This window comes from Macrosteles quadrilineatus, unplaced genomic scaffold (assembly GCF_028750875.1).
Source record: "Macrosteles quadrilineatus isolate MER2022 unplaced genomic scaffold, UCM_ALF_1.0 Scaffold_6__1_contigs__length_79288215, whole genome shotgun sequence".
In the NCBI taxonomy this organism is placed as follows: Eukaryota; Metazoa; Arthropoda; class Insecta; order Hemiptera; family Cicadellidae; genus Macrosteles; species Macrosteles quadrilineatus.
Window position 1 is genome coordinate 64,802,363 of NW_026542599.1, and position 15,210 is coordinate 64,817,572.

Consider the following 15,210-nt stretch of genomic DNA (forward strand, 5'->3'; position numbering starts at 1 on the left):
AAATTAGCTGTGACAAAAACCCCGTTTTCCTCCATAAGAATAACATGGTATGGGAATTCAAAGGCCACTGGGGCAGAGCCCCAAGGGAATTCACCGTGTTTCTCTTTTGATGGCTCATCTACAGACCAAGACCTTTCTTTAGACACCTCTGCCGAGTTTCTACGCCCAGCCGTTCTCTCAAAATAGCTGTGACAATGAAAAACAGTTTCAAATTAATATATAGATATTCAATCATATGTTCGAAAGACAGATGTAAATATTTTTTGAAGGAATCACAAATTTTGTCTAAGATAAGATATTGGAAAATGTTTTGAAACTAAAGTTCAGAGTCAGCTCAACTCAACATACCCTCCGCCCGAATAAAAGTATAGCCCGATATTATACCGATAGCCCAAATAAAAGTAGATTATTTAGACAAAAACAAAACAAAAAACTAAACGAAACGAAAAAACGAAAGCTGATATCTATACTCAATTATTCTAATTACGTTATCCTATTTATTTTCATATAAGAACCTTCGGTAAAATTCCGGCATCATTTGTGTAATTAATTATGATAATTAAGATTGGCAGAGTGCTGAATCAATCACAAACAAACCAAATGGTTCCAAAATAGAATTACCTCAACAGTACCTGTTGATTTCGACGGGTTTAACCTTGTATTTTTTTTTTTTTTTTTATTTTGTATATTGTATCTTAAACCGATGCTTGTTGTGAAATCTGGACATGCATAACTTCAATTTGAAAATTCAACCATGAAAATTGGTCGAGTAGAAGAGCCAAACGAACTGGGAAATGAAAAACTAAATTTAACTACCAATAGAGCAAATTTATTTTACGTATAATCCGGGTTTGGACTGTAGCTACATATATTCCAATGCTTGATGGGACATCTGTGCGTACATACCCTCAATTTGAGACCTCAATCTTGAAAATCGGTCGGTTAGAAGAGCCAAACGAACTCGGAAAAGAGAAACAAAATTTAACTTCTATAAGAAATACATGGAGAGGAAATTTCTTTTACGTATAAACCAAGTGGGGTTATAGATAAATATTTGCCGATGCTTGATGGAAAATCTGTGCGTGCATACCTTCAATTCGAGACCTCAATCATGAAAATCGGTCGGGTAGAAGAGCCAAACGAACTCGGCAAAGAAACCCCAAATTTAACTCCCATAAGAAATACATGGGGAGCAAATTTCGTTTACGTAGAAATCGCGTGGAATTATAGATACATTGATGCCGATGCTTGATGGCAAATCTGTACGTGCATACCATCAATTCGAGACCTCAATCATGAAAATCGGTCGGGTAGAAGAGCCAAACGAACTCGGCAAAGAAACCCCAAATTTAACTCCCATAAGAAATACATGGGGAACAAATTTCGTTTACGTATAATCCGCGTGGGATTATAGATACATTTATGCCAATGCTTGATGGCAAATCTGTGCGTGCATAACTTCAATTTGAGACCTCAATCATGAAAATCGGTCGGGTAGAAGAGCCAATCTAACTCGGCAAAGATAAACCAAATTTAACTCCCATAAGAATAACATGGGGAGCAAATTTCTTTTACTTATAAGCCCGAGTAGTATTATAGATAAATATATCCCGATGCTTGATGGCAAATCTGTGCGTGCATACTTTCAATTTGAGACCTCAATCATGAAAATCGGTCGGGTAGAAGAGCCAATCGAACTCGGCAAAGATAAACCAAATTTAACACCCATAAGAATAACATGGGGAGCAAATTTCTTTTACGTAGAAATCGCGTGGAATTATAGATAACTATATTCCGATGCTTGATGGCAAATCTGTGCGTGCATACCTTCAATTTGAGACCTCAATCATGAAAATCGGTCGGGTAGAAGAGCCAATCGAACTCGGCAAAGATAAACCAAATTTAACTCCCATAAGAATAACATGGGGAGCAAATTTCTTTTACGTATAAGCCGAGTAGGATTATAGATAAATATATGCCGATGCTTGATGGCAAATCTGAGCGTGCATACCTTCAATTTGAGACCTCAATCATGAAAATCGGTCGGGTAGAAGAGCCAAACGAACTCGGAAAAGAAAAACCAAATTTTTTTAATATATAAGATTCCTAATATTCCTTTATAATATTTTAACCATTTATCGTAAACTTTTTGGGAACTAAAATAAGATAACTAACATGCAACCTCCTCTTAAGTTCTTTTTTTGTTTTTTTTAAGACCCCAAATGAGGAGAAATCTGTAAATACGACAAATTAATATAATGATCGTTGAAAGATCAATTCGGTCACTGACATGTTTTTTATATCACGAAAAAGGAGAAAGTTTACTTACCAGTCGATTGTAGCAGATAGGCCCAAATGTTACCCTCTCTTGGTATAGTCACATTATCTTCACCCCCGGGACCAGAGGGGGTAACTGAAGTTTACCCGGCATGTGGGGAAAATTTTGTTTTTATCATGTAGTCTTGTAAAATAACGTTACAAAACCTTCACTTTATTAAACATGTTTGCGAAGGGTTTCTTGGATATTTACCATAACCCTTGTGACAAAATTGGTGGTGTACGTTAAAAACTGTTAAATTAATGAAAGAATATACCCGTACTTTTGTATGTGAATCGTGAAGTTCACTTAAACGGATGGAAATATTATACAAAATTCCATATATTTTATCGTAAACTAATAATTAATTTAAAGTAAAATTTGCATTAAACCAAACGAATGTTGGATGTTGATTTCGACCATTTTTGAAGAAACGTAAGCAAACATTTATGTAGCCTACTTGAAATTAACCAGAGGAATCTGAATATACCATAACGTTAATCATAATACAGACAGTTAATATTTATTTTAGCAATAAATTAAAATATTAAACTTCGAAGATTATTTCAATTAATCATTGTTAACTCGCTCTCCATCATTTCCCATGCCCAGTCTTTGCTGATGTGGGAGACCTTTCATTTTCAATTTTTTTTACGGTATGTAATTAATTATTGTTCTTTTTGCTATAAAATTATTGACTGATTAAAATGGAGCTTTTTAGCGAATTTCCCTTTCTTATATACTAAAAAAACATTTGCAAAACTAATGACAGCTAGCCTGACCATACTACTGGACCGAATTACACGCGGATTGTACCAAATGAAATATATTTTCCTATGTGCAGAATCCTTTTATAAAACCTTTAACCTTTCCGTTTACTCTCTCATATCAACACACGTTTGAATAATTAGTTTTTAAAAATTATTTTGTAAGAAACCATTATGTAAAATTATATCTGCATTCAATTTTGCCACACAAAACTATGGATAAGATTATTAACAATCAATAAAACACTCTAATAGAAAATAACTCACAAAACAAGTTTATGATAAAACCCCACAAAAAAAAGTCAAAATGTAAAGTTTAAATAAGTTTGGAATTAAAATATAAAAAATTCAAGAAACCAGTTGGTGATGCATCAATGTGTCGCACAGACGAGAAAAACGTAGTCTTTTCAGTGAAAGAGGATGGAGCTCACATTTCACCGCACTTAATTGAAAATCTTTTCCTTTACTTCAAAGATTTATTTATCTTAAGTTTGAAATTATCAGATCTAGATAGGTAAACCTATTTATTTTATGTCTAAAAATATATGAAGTTAGTGCCTTTTGTAATTGATTTAAAAGTGTTAAACATATCTTACCTCTTGCTTGTATATTGTTTACCTTAATTGTTTACATATCTGTAGGGATAGAGATAGGGCCTACTCTATACTATTTTTGGAGTAGTGTTAAAAAATGCTTTAAGCGTAAAATGTACATACAAATAGTTCGAATAAAATCAAGTAAAATCTAGAAGCAAAGGTTTAGAGGCTCTGAATTGAATTGAAAATAAATTGTTGATTGCACGGATTGGCCGATTTGAGGGATAATAAAGTACATGATAAAGTGTGGGATTACTCCACCGTACTAATAGGCCCTACGTATTAATATACAATATACAAATTTTATACAATTTTGCAGTTTCTTTCCATACCATTCTGAGAGCTCGAAGGAATTTAGTTTTTACCTTTACCGTAGGATTACGGAACAAATACCAAAAAATTAACTACACATTTAAAATTCTCATGTCATTCTCATGGAGAAAAGTAATCTGTTGTAGTTCGCTTGTATATGGAAATATTTTGATCAACTTTGGCGAATTTATTTATTTTATACTATACTATTAAGATTATACCCAAACAATTTTTTTCTTTCCCGTAGCAGCAAACCTAAGTACTCTCTATAAAGTTATTCAAGTGAATACATTTAACAGGATTGCTACGTTGGTGGTAATTTGTTTACCTTGACGGGCGCTTAAAACTATTTTGACAGTGTTTAACTGTAACATAATTAATTACTAATTTTCGTTGTATGTATTGTTTCAGGTGGGTGACGGATGAAGAGAACTGGTTGCTAGACGATGAGTTGGGAGAACCGGTTATCTGTGGGAATGTTACAGGAGCAAGGTTGGTAACACCGATTGGTTGGCAGCACTGCATGTTTTTTTTTCATTTTCATTCAACCACCAAGCTAGAAACACAACAGGAGGTAGGCTAACACGTTTGTCTATGCACGGCAATTCTGCTAAGAAAATTGTGACGCTGTAATTTTGTTAGGTTGGCACCAAACAGCGGAATCAGCTCATGGCTTTAAAGCATTGTTATTTATTTGTGTTCAAGAGAAGGCTATGCTAACTACAATATACCATTATGCCCTAGTAGTAGTACAAAACAAATTACAAATGGCGGCAAACGTCTCGTAGTTCTCTCATTCAGTGCTACTGCTAACTCCAATATCAGTCACTCCATGTTTGCATGGGTATGAATGTTTAGTAGGGCAAAAACAAGGCGTTTGGGGCAAACATACTTTCTGATCAGCTGTTTCTGTTGTCAAACAACAATTTGTTTTGTTTTGTTGGCTAGCTAACCTCTAAAGCTCGGCTTTGTACTTTGTAGGGTGTTTGTTTTTCGAGATAATTTGACACAATTTTAATTATTTGTTCTTATCTTACAAGTTCTCTCTAACCTCTAACTCAATGGTTTGTTGTTGTTTTGTGTCAATATTGTTTAATATCCAACCCCAACCCCAACCATTGAGGTTATGTATGACTGAGACTGAGGATAGTGCAATTATTTAGTGTAAGAAGGTCAATTTTCGACTCCAAAACACATAGGTACAGTATAAATCACTTCTAGTAAAAAAAAAACAAACAATTTTGCCTGTTATCGGTTAAAATCTATATCCAGAATAAAGCCTATTAGGTATCTATGAACAGTGAACTTTGTCAATTTTTGTCATAACAATATTTGGTTGTTGGAGGTTGAAAAGCGGAATTACACAGTATCTTCAGCAGTGTTTAAATTTGGTAGGTAACCTCGAATCATGAATAACATCATTGATTGCCCCTTAGTTGTACTTTGTACTTCCAAAGAGGATTGGCCAGTCTTTGATTGACATGATTTTGTACCATGGCTTATATTTAGTGTTGAGAAGGAAGTTTATTCATTTGTTGACTAACACGGTTTCAATAACTTTGTGTACCTTTAGAATTTCATATTACTATTTTTATACACTTACTATAATATACCGTACGCTTATAGAACCAACCTTTGTTTATCAATTGTTTTGTTAGGACCAATAAACAAATCTCGAAACGTAAATGAAAAAACTGATGAAATATAACCTATATAATTTGTATACAAAATATTACTCGTAACACAAATAGCAGTGATTTACGATAAAACAATCCGAGGCTATTTCCAACAGGTAAAAAAAATTTGTAATGTTCACACAATCTTAGAGATAAATATACCCTCGATACTGTTGCTGTAACATGTCAAATTAATACCAGAGTAAAATTAACTTTGGACATAAAAATTCCACAGATTTTGAAAACTCCACTGTGTTAGATTTTTCACAGGATTTAACTTACCTAGTAAGTTAAAACAATCAACATAAACTTCACAAGTGTTGCATTTTTTGTAGACATTGTCCGTTCAACTACACCTGCATACGAGTGGGGGAGAACCCGAACCACGGGTATACCAACTTTGATAACTTCCTGTGGTCCATGCTCACCACCTTCCAGCTGATCACGCTGGACTATTGGGAGAATGTTTACAACATGGTAAGAACCATCTTTTCCTTTGTTAGGTTTAATTTTTTCAGTTAACTTAAGTGCTGGCATAGACAAAAAGAATTAAATATAGCCGTGCTGCGGTTACCATGGTTACCATAGATTCTGGCGCACACAGCTGGGAGTTACATAGCGCGTACACCGTAACTACATTGCGTTCCCAGTGGTGCGCGCCAGAACCTTTGGTAACCGCTGGCTGACGGTATATTTAATTCTTTTTGTCTATGGTGCTGGGTTTCCGAGCTGATTGTTATTTTTGTATGATCAAAACTCCAAACCTGTTGGTGTCTGCGTATGTAATATTTTAGGATTAGGTAAGATAAATGTTTTCCTTGAAGTACTTATCTGGTTACACTATAGGGTAACATAAGAAGTTTACGCTGTGAAAATGTCTAACCTAAAGCCACGAAATATACACAGTAATAGTATTTATCTTTTGGTTTTTTTAACTGGATGCAGTTTTTATAAAATCATACAATTTATAAAAAAATAAGCAAACAATAATGTTTTGTGTACCAATTTATTTTAAAGGTACACTTAAATAGAAATATAAAAAAGTATGAGGGCTCAACATGTACTGTTTGATTCTAAAGACATATTGGTAAGATTAATACGAAAATTAGATGTCAATACAAAAGCTACAATACGGACACATTAATGATCTTTGTTTAGACCTTGAAGACAAATACCATTTAGTTAAACAGATAATTTTTTTTATGTGGTAAAATGATGTTGCATAATAGTAGAATTAGGTGAAGTACAGCATTAAGTTACTATAACTTCAGCTTTCAGAGAGGAATTTCACTGTTTCACTAACAAACGCTATAAATCATTCCGTTTCAATAGTGGTTAGCTGATATGAAATCCATTGAACGGAAACTCTGGAAATCTAGTTGGTGTTTGTGAACTGTACTTTCCCATTAGCCTTTTCATATTCCAGTTCGTTTTAAAATCCATGTTGACTAACCAGAGGATAGTATGCTAATGTCCTATTGTTGACCTAGTGTAACTCATATAATTAGAATAACATTTCAAACAAACATTTTCTAGTTATTTCTTCTGGTTTGTTGCAGGTCCTGGCGTCATGTGGACCGCTTAGTGTCGTATTTTTCACTGTTGTTGTTTTCTTTGGTTCTTTTTATTTGATAAATTTAATGTTGGCTGTGGTAGCTTTAAGTTACGAAGAGGAAGCAGAAATAACGCAAGAGGTATGTAATGGACTAATTTTTTTTAAGTAGAACATTTTTTTTTGTCTCTTGATTGAGAAAGGAGTAGGGCCTACATGGGATTTAAATTGTTTCAACATTTTGTTGTCTAATTGCATTATAAAACCGGTGGGGAAAAGTGTACCTAAAGGGGTTTCAATTCATGGACACCTTCTCATTCCTTTAAAATAATTGTAAAAAAACTTCTTTATAAATATTTGTGGGAGATTTAATTCTGAATAGCATTTTGTTGTCATAATACTATGTACCCTAGTATTGTATATCTATATTTATTAATATTTATTGTTGATTCATGGTCCTCAAGCGACAAAAGTGTCAAACTAGATCAGAAATCAGAAATCAGAAATCCTTTATTGTCCTTAAGCAAAACAATCTTGCAATAGACATAGTCACATATTGACCTCATGATGACCTGACCTCACAAGATGACCTCATGTACCGATGTAGGGTGGAATTTTCAGGGTGACTTGACTTCCGTACAATTGCTGTATCATTCGATTTGATAGTCATCTGTAGGGAAGTCAAGCCACATCCATCACTCTCTATACTACAACTGAATCACATGCTGTAATACTCAGAACTAGGCTTGTATGAGTTCAACCACTTGTCGGTAAACCATCAGCTATACACTTCATATGGGGCTACCGTGTTTTCATTGATAAAAATTATAGATCTTTTATTGCTTGATTCAAATACAAGTTTCACCGTTGTACTAATTTCAACAGTTAACCTTTGTTTAACGGCTAATTTTACATAAAATACATTTTGGTTTAGTTTGATATATATCGAATGTAGCTTACAACCAAATTACTTATATATAAAATCTATTAAATAATCTCTGCTTTATCACGTATATTACATCAGTGTGAAAATGACTGATGAAGTTATGATCAACGCTTATATTTGACTGGACTTATGCTTAATATTTTATAAATCTGAACATCAGCTGTATTTTAATTGTATAATTTTGACAGTTGATTTATGTTTACTTTTTGTAAGTTTTCTAGAATAAAACAATGATGAAAATGTTACATTTAAAAAAGAATTGATTTTTTCTGTGATTTAGTTCGAACGGTCTAATTTCCACAAAGGTTGAACCGTACAATGTTTAATTGTTTCTAAGCTTGATTTTTTTCAGTAATTAAAACAATTGAGAACAATTCTAATTTTATTATAACTATAAGAATTGTAAAACATGGCGACCGTGACAGGATCAGAAATTATCGAAATAAATCGACTTAAGAAACAGAGAACGGTAATTCGGAGATCGTTTACAACTCTTTCGCAAAGTATCTTGGACAGATTGAATTCCAACGACCATGATTACCCTGAAATCGAAGCAAGTATGAAACTATTAGAGAAAAAGAACGACCAACTTAATGAACTCAATGATAAGCTACTGGAAAAACTTCTCGAATCAGACTGTCCGGAGGAGCAACTCACCGAAGAACTCAGCGGATCGGATGAGTATTTAAATAAGTTCTTTCTGATAAAAGCTAAATTTGACAGTTTGACTTTGAAATCTAATGAGGATGTAGCTTCAAGTTGTAGTAAATCATGTTCAAGTAAACCGAATACCTCAAAAGCTAGAATAAAACTTCCTAAAATCGAGTTTGTTAAATTTGATGGAAATTTGAAAAATTGGCTACACTTTTGGAGCCAATTCCAAAAGATTCATTTAGACTCTGAACTTAAAGATGAAGATAAATTTCAATATCTTATTCAAGCTACTGAACCCAAATCTAGGGCTAGGGAAATAGTCACTAGTTTCCCCCCTATAGTTGACAATTACCCCAAAGTAATTGAATGTCTGAAGTCCAGGTTTGGGAGAGAAGACTTACAAACGGAAATCTATGTTAGGGAACTTTTGAAAATAACTTTTCAGAACTCTATTGATAAGATTCCTATTTCAACTTTGTATGATAGGATTGAAACTCAACTTAGAGCTTTAGATACTCTGGGGGTAACTACTGAAAAGTGTGCAGCCTTACTGTACCCCTTAGTTGAGTCATGTCTCTCTGAGGAACGTCTTAGGGCATGGCAAAGATCACTTTGTAGTTCAGGGGATAAACCTATAGATCATAAAACAAAGTTAGAATCCCTTGTTCTCTTTCTAAAAGGTGAAGTTGAATCAGAAGAAAGAATAAGACTAGCTATGGATGGCTTTGAATCTTGTCAGTCGGTAAGTCAGCATAGGAGTGGTTCTATTAGGAATAAATCAAATTCGACACAAAGTACGGGTAAATCAGTAGGAAGGCCAACCTTAAATTCGCCTAGTACTAATGACTCTAGAATTCCATCCGCTTCAGACTTAGTTGATGTACCGTCTAAATCAACTCTGAAATGTGTATTTTGTGAAGGTTCGCACGGTAGTGAGAATTGCTTTAGTGCTAGAAAACTCTCCTATGATGAAAAGTCAAATATTCTTAAGAAAAGGGGATTTTGCTATTTATGTTTGAAACCAAAACATCTAGCCAAATATTGCAAAGCCAAATTGCAATGCAACATTTGCGGTGGAAGACATGTCCCTTTAATGTGTAGGCAGGGAGTTAGGCCTAAGCAAGATGACAGTGGCAATAAAGTCTCTGAAGCCCAAGTTGAAAATTCATTGTCTGCTAATACGAGATCAGAGGTCTTATTGCAAACGCTAAGTGTATGCATCAAAAGCGATGATAAGGTTAAGTTCGTGCGAGCGCTAATTGACACAGGATCGCAGCGATCCTATATATCTCAGAATCTTGCAAAAGAAATGAAGTATAAAGCCATTCGAAAAGAGAGGCTACAACATTCACTGTTCGGTGGGGTTAGTAGTGAAGTTGAAGAACACACTTGTTATAGAGTCAGACTTAGTAACCCAGAGACCAACTACGCTTGCAATTTTGAAGTTCTAGATAAAATAAAAATATGCAATGCTTTACCAGTTGCGGGACTGGGGAATTGGATGAAGGAGTTACAGGAGTTAGGGGTAACAATTTCTGATACTCATTCAGGGCCAATTGATATTTTGATTGGTGCAGATGTCGCTGGAAAACTTTTAATGGATGAGCGAATAATTTTGAGTTCAGGTCTCGTTGCAGTAAGAACCTTGTTAGGATGGACCTTGTTAGGAAAGACTCCATCTACAGCAGTGGTATCTACAGACTCCCCTAACGTCATGACTACTCATACAATGTTGCTGAAGGACAAACCAATCTCACAGCTATGGGAATTGGATGTCATTGGAATTGAAGATCCGAATTCAAGGAAGAACAAGATTGAAGAAGAAGTTGAAGCTACAGAGTTTTTCAACAAATCTGTTCAGATCAATGATGACGGACGTTATGAGGTGCCTTTACTTTGGAGAGAAGGGCATCCACCCTTGCCGACCAATGTCAACATAGCGGTCAAGAGACTTGAATCAACAGTGAAAAAACTCCAGGAAAAGAAAACATATGATGTTTATGATGCCACGTTCAAAGAATGGGAACAAGAAGGTATAATTGAAGAAGTCCCATACACCGCTGACTTTGGTAAGTTGGGACATTATTTGCCTCATCGGCCCGTCTACAAGGAAAACAGTACAACAAAGGTAAGACCTGTCTTTGATGCATCCGCTAAGGAGTATAATCAACCTTCATTGAATGACTGTCTCAGTAAGGGATCTAATTTGATTGAATTAATTCCTTCCATTCTGTTTCGCTTCAGATTAAAAGAAATAGGTGTCATTTCTGACATTAAGAAAGCTTTTTTGCAAATCAGTTTGTCTAAGTCCGATAGAGATTTCCTAAGATTTTTGTGGTATGATGATGATGGAAACCTCAAAATTTATAGACACAAAAGAGTAGTTTTTGGTGTGACCTGCAGTCCATTTTTACTGGCAGCTACCATTAACTATCATTTAAGTTTTGCTATAAGGGGAAATGGATATTCCAAGCCTTATGTCAAACAGCTCATGTATAGTTTCTATGTCGACAATTGTGTAACAAGTGTGAGCTCTGAAAGTGAACTGAATGATTTCATTTCCCAAGCAACTAGTTTATTTTTAGACGGGAAATTTGAGCTTAGAGGGTGGGAGTTTACTGACAAAACTCTCTCACCCACTACTCAACCTGTTGGTGTATTAGGTATGCTGTGGGACAAGAGAACTGACGTGCTTAAACTTAATGTTGATTTTCTCAAATCAGTTGACTTGCAAGTAGTTACAAAGCGTAAAATGCTTTCTATTACTCACAAAGTTTATGATGTTGTTGGGATTTCTTCCCCAGTAACACTGCTCCCTAAGATTCTATTGCAAAGGACTTGGTCCATGAAATTCAAATGGGATCAAGAGGTTTCAGATGACATAAGATGTGACTTTCTGAAATGGTTCAGAGATCTGGGATATTTAAGTGAGATTAACATCCCTCGTTTTTTCGCTGGAGAGGATGGTACTTTTAGTTTGCATATATTTTGTGACGCTAGTAAATTCGCATATGCTACTGTCGCATTTCTAAGGACTGAGGTCAATGGATCAGTCAATCTTCATTTCGTAGCAGCAAAGTCACGAGTAGCACCAGTGAAAGACCTATCAATCCCTCGACTGGAACTATTAGCAGCCACAATTGGAGCCAGAATTGGAAGGTCAATCTTCGATAGCCTTAATATCTCTGATTTAGAAACACATTTTTGGAGCGATTCAACCACAGTCATATCTTGGATTCAACGAGAAGACAATTGGGCTACTTTTGTTTGGAATAGATGTCAAGAAATAAGGTCATTATCTTGTAAAGACTCTTGGAGGTATGTACCTGGAAACCTAAACCCCGCTGATGTAGCTAGTAGAGGATGCTCGGCTAAGGGTCTAGTTGATTGTAAATGGTGGGAGGGCCCTCAGTGGCTAAGACAGCCTCCAGAAGAATGGCCAAAAGTTAAAATGATTTACAACGACGAAGAAATCCACAGTGAAAAGAAGAAAGGAATCGTATCAGTTTGTACGAATGCTGAAGAAACTAAGTCAGGCTGGTATTATAAATACTTCAGCAATTTTGAAAAGATCGTGCGTATGGTAGCATGGATAAATAGATTTTATAATAATTGCCGTAGAAGTGAAAAAGTAAATGGTTCCTTAACCCTGGAAGAAATAGAAAAAGCTGAAGCCAATGTTTGGAAACTAGTCCAGAAAGAGAGTTTTTGTGGGCTGAAAGATGCTAAACTTGCAACTTTATGTCCTTTTGAAGATAAAAATGGTTTGATTCGTGTAAAGTCGAAGCTTACTGACAGAAAAGACCACGAAAACTTCAGGACACCAATAGTACTACCATCGAAACATCCTGTTGTGCAAATTTTAATACGCTCTAAGCATATCAAGGTTTGTCACGCAGGAGTTCAGTATTTATTAAGCATTTTGCGTGAAGACTATTGGATATTAAGTGGGCGAAAAACAGTAAAATCTGTAGTATCGTCTTGTGTGAAGTGTCTAAGATACAAAGGGAAAAGTCTACAAACTGGGCCCATTGGTCTTCCAGAAGACAGAGTAAAAGATGCTGCAGTATTTCAAATTAGTGGTGTCGATTTTGCAGGACCAATATATTTGCGAGATGGTCAGAAGGCTTGGATATGTCTGTTTACCTGTGCTGTTTATCGCGCAGTTCATTTAGAACTAGTTTCAAGTTTGTCAACTAATGCATTTCTACAGGCTTTGAGAAGATTCATAGCTAGAAGAGGCAGACCCTCAATTGTATACAGCGACAATGCGACCAACTTTGTTGGCGCAAACAATGCCTTTACACAAGTTGACTGGGATAAAATCCAGGAGTACAGTTCGGTCCAGCAAATTAAATGGAAATTCAATCCCCCTTCATCACCTTGGTGGGGTGGCTGGTGGGAGAGATTGATAGGGATGATGAAGCAACTTCTTCGAAAATGTTTGGGCAACTCAAGTTTGACTTATGAAGAATTCCAGACTATCCTTTGTGACTGTGAATCAGTTTTAAATGCACGTCCCCTCACATACATCTCTAACGAAGTAAATGACTTAATACCTTTGACTCCAGCAATGTTCTTGACTGACATTAAAGAAACTGGAACACCTGATGTGGACAAAATTAATCACGGAGAGTTGAACCGCAGGGTCCGGTACTGCCAAAAGTTAAAAGAAGATCTGAGAAAGAGATTTAGGAGCGAGTATTTGGGAGCACTAATGATGAAGTCGAAAAGGTCAACAAGGGACATACAAGTTGGAGAAGTTGTCATTGTGGAGACGGACGACAAAAGACGTCTAAATTGGCCTTTGGCAGTTGTAAAAGAACTCATACCGGGTAGAGATGGTAAAATTCGTCTAGCAAAACTCAAGACGAATTCAGGAATAATTTTGCGAACTATCCAAAAAATTTACCCTCTTGAAATACAAAATTGTGAGAAAGAAGAGTTCCTGAAAAATGAAAAAATTAAGAACAAAACGAAGCAGGATAATAAAGTGATAGATAAGAAAACTGTGACTAGAAGTGGACGGATGGTTAAACAACCAAAACGGTTTCTCCAATAAAAACCTTGTGTTGAGGAACAAGTTACCTTACATTCCTCAAGGTGGGAGGATGTGAAAATGACTGATGAAGTTATGATCAACGCTTATATTTGACTGGACTTATGCTTAATATTTTATAAATCTGAACATCAGCTGTATTTTAATTGTATAATTTTGACAGTTGATTTATGTTTACTTTTTGTAAGTTTTCTAGAATAAAACAATGATGAAAATGTTACATTTAAAAAAGAATTGATTTTTTCTGTGATTTAGTTCGAACGGTCTAATTTCCACAAAGGTTGAACCGTACAATGTTTAATTGTTTCTAAGCTTGATTTTTTTCAGTAATTAAAACAATTGAGAACAATTCTAATTTTATTATAACTATAAGAATTGTAAAAATCAGTGTAAATTAATTGAAAACTTATGGACAAAGTATAGCGTCTTTCGTGTACGTGAACATGGTAAGAGGCAATGTGTAAGATAGTGACCATTCCGGTTGGACAGAAACTTCTAACAAAGAGTGCACTATCCAGCTGTAGAGATCCACAGTCATACACTGAAAATAGAACTACATCTAGGACACAACTTTGCAAACTTTGTAAATATAAGCGTTTCATCTATTTTCACACGAGTGTTGCTTAAAGACCATGAATCAACAGTGTGTGACTGTGGAAGCATATTTATGAAGAAAGCTATTTATTGTTTATTAATATTTTTATTGTCTGTCTCTAAGTTTCTACTTCATTGACATTTTTAAAGTTTTTTTGTAAGGAAAGGATCCAACCCCAGGTCAACCTTCTTAGTCTAATGTAAATTTGTTTAATAGAACCTCTGGTTGATAGCTGGTGATTTTATCTGTGCTTTCAACTTAAAGCATTTAAGGTGTTCTGATGGATACATTATTAGTAAATTTATTTATTTGGAATATTCAGGAAAGAAGGAAAGACTTGACGGACCACCGGGACGACTCGACGTTCAGCTTCGACCCGAGCAACATCCCCGTCAAGACTCTGGAGAAGAGCAACAGAAAGCGGATAGACTCTAGAAAGGGGGTGCTACTGTCCTCGTACACTCGAAAGAAGACTCGTCGACGGAAGAGGCGAGGAGCTGTGTCGGGCAACGGAAACGAGCACTCAGCTGCGGGCAGCCGCAGTGTGTCTCCGAGTCCGAGACACAGCTTTGCGGAACCGGTCGCCTCACCTCCGCCCCCGCCACCTCTGCCGCCTCCGGTCGTCCCGAACCCCGATACTCTGCATCCGGGTACTTACAATAGCTAAGTGGATAACCTATCAAGTAGATAGCAGATCATCATGGAGCTTAGCATTCTCTTTACTCATTCTAGGATG

At 35.7% G+C, this 15,210-nt stretch overlaps 1 protein-coding gene across 1 annotated transcript in view; it reads left to right on the plus strand.

Moving 5' to 3' along the window:
* LOC128996508 (sodium channel protein 60E-like) overlaps positions 1–15,210 on the plus strand; it is a 317,588-nt gene that overhangs the window by 263,846 nt on the left and 38,532 nt on the right. Inside the window, exons 6-9 of the mRNA XM_054421885.1 lie at positions 4,404–4,484; positions 6,004–6,145; positions 7,228–7,362; positions 14,797–15,124. Of these exons, the coding sequence (XP_054277860.1) occupies positions 4,404–4,484; positions 6,004–6,145; positions 7,228–7,362; positions 14,797–15,124 (686 nt within the window). The remainder of the gene's footprint in view (positions 1–4,403; positions 4,485–6,003; positions 6,146–7,227; positions 7,363–14,796; positions 15,125–15,210) is intronic.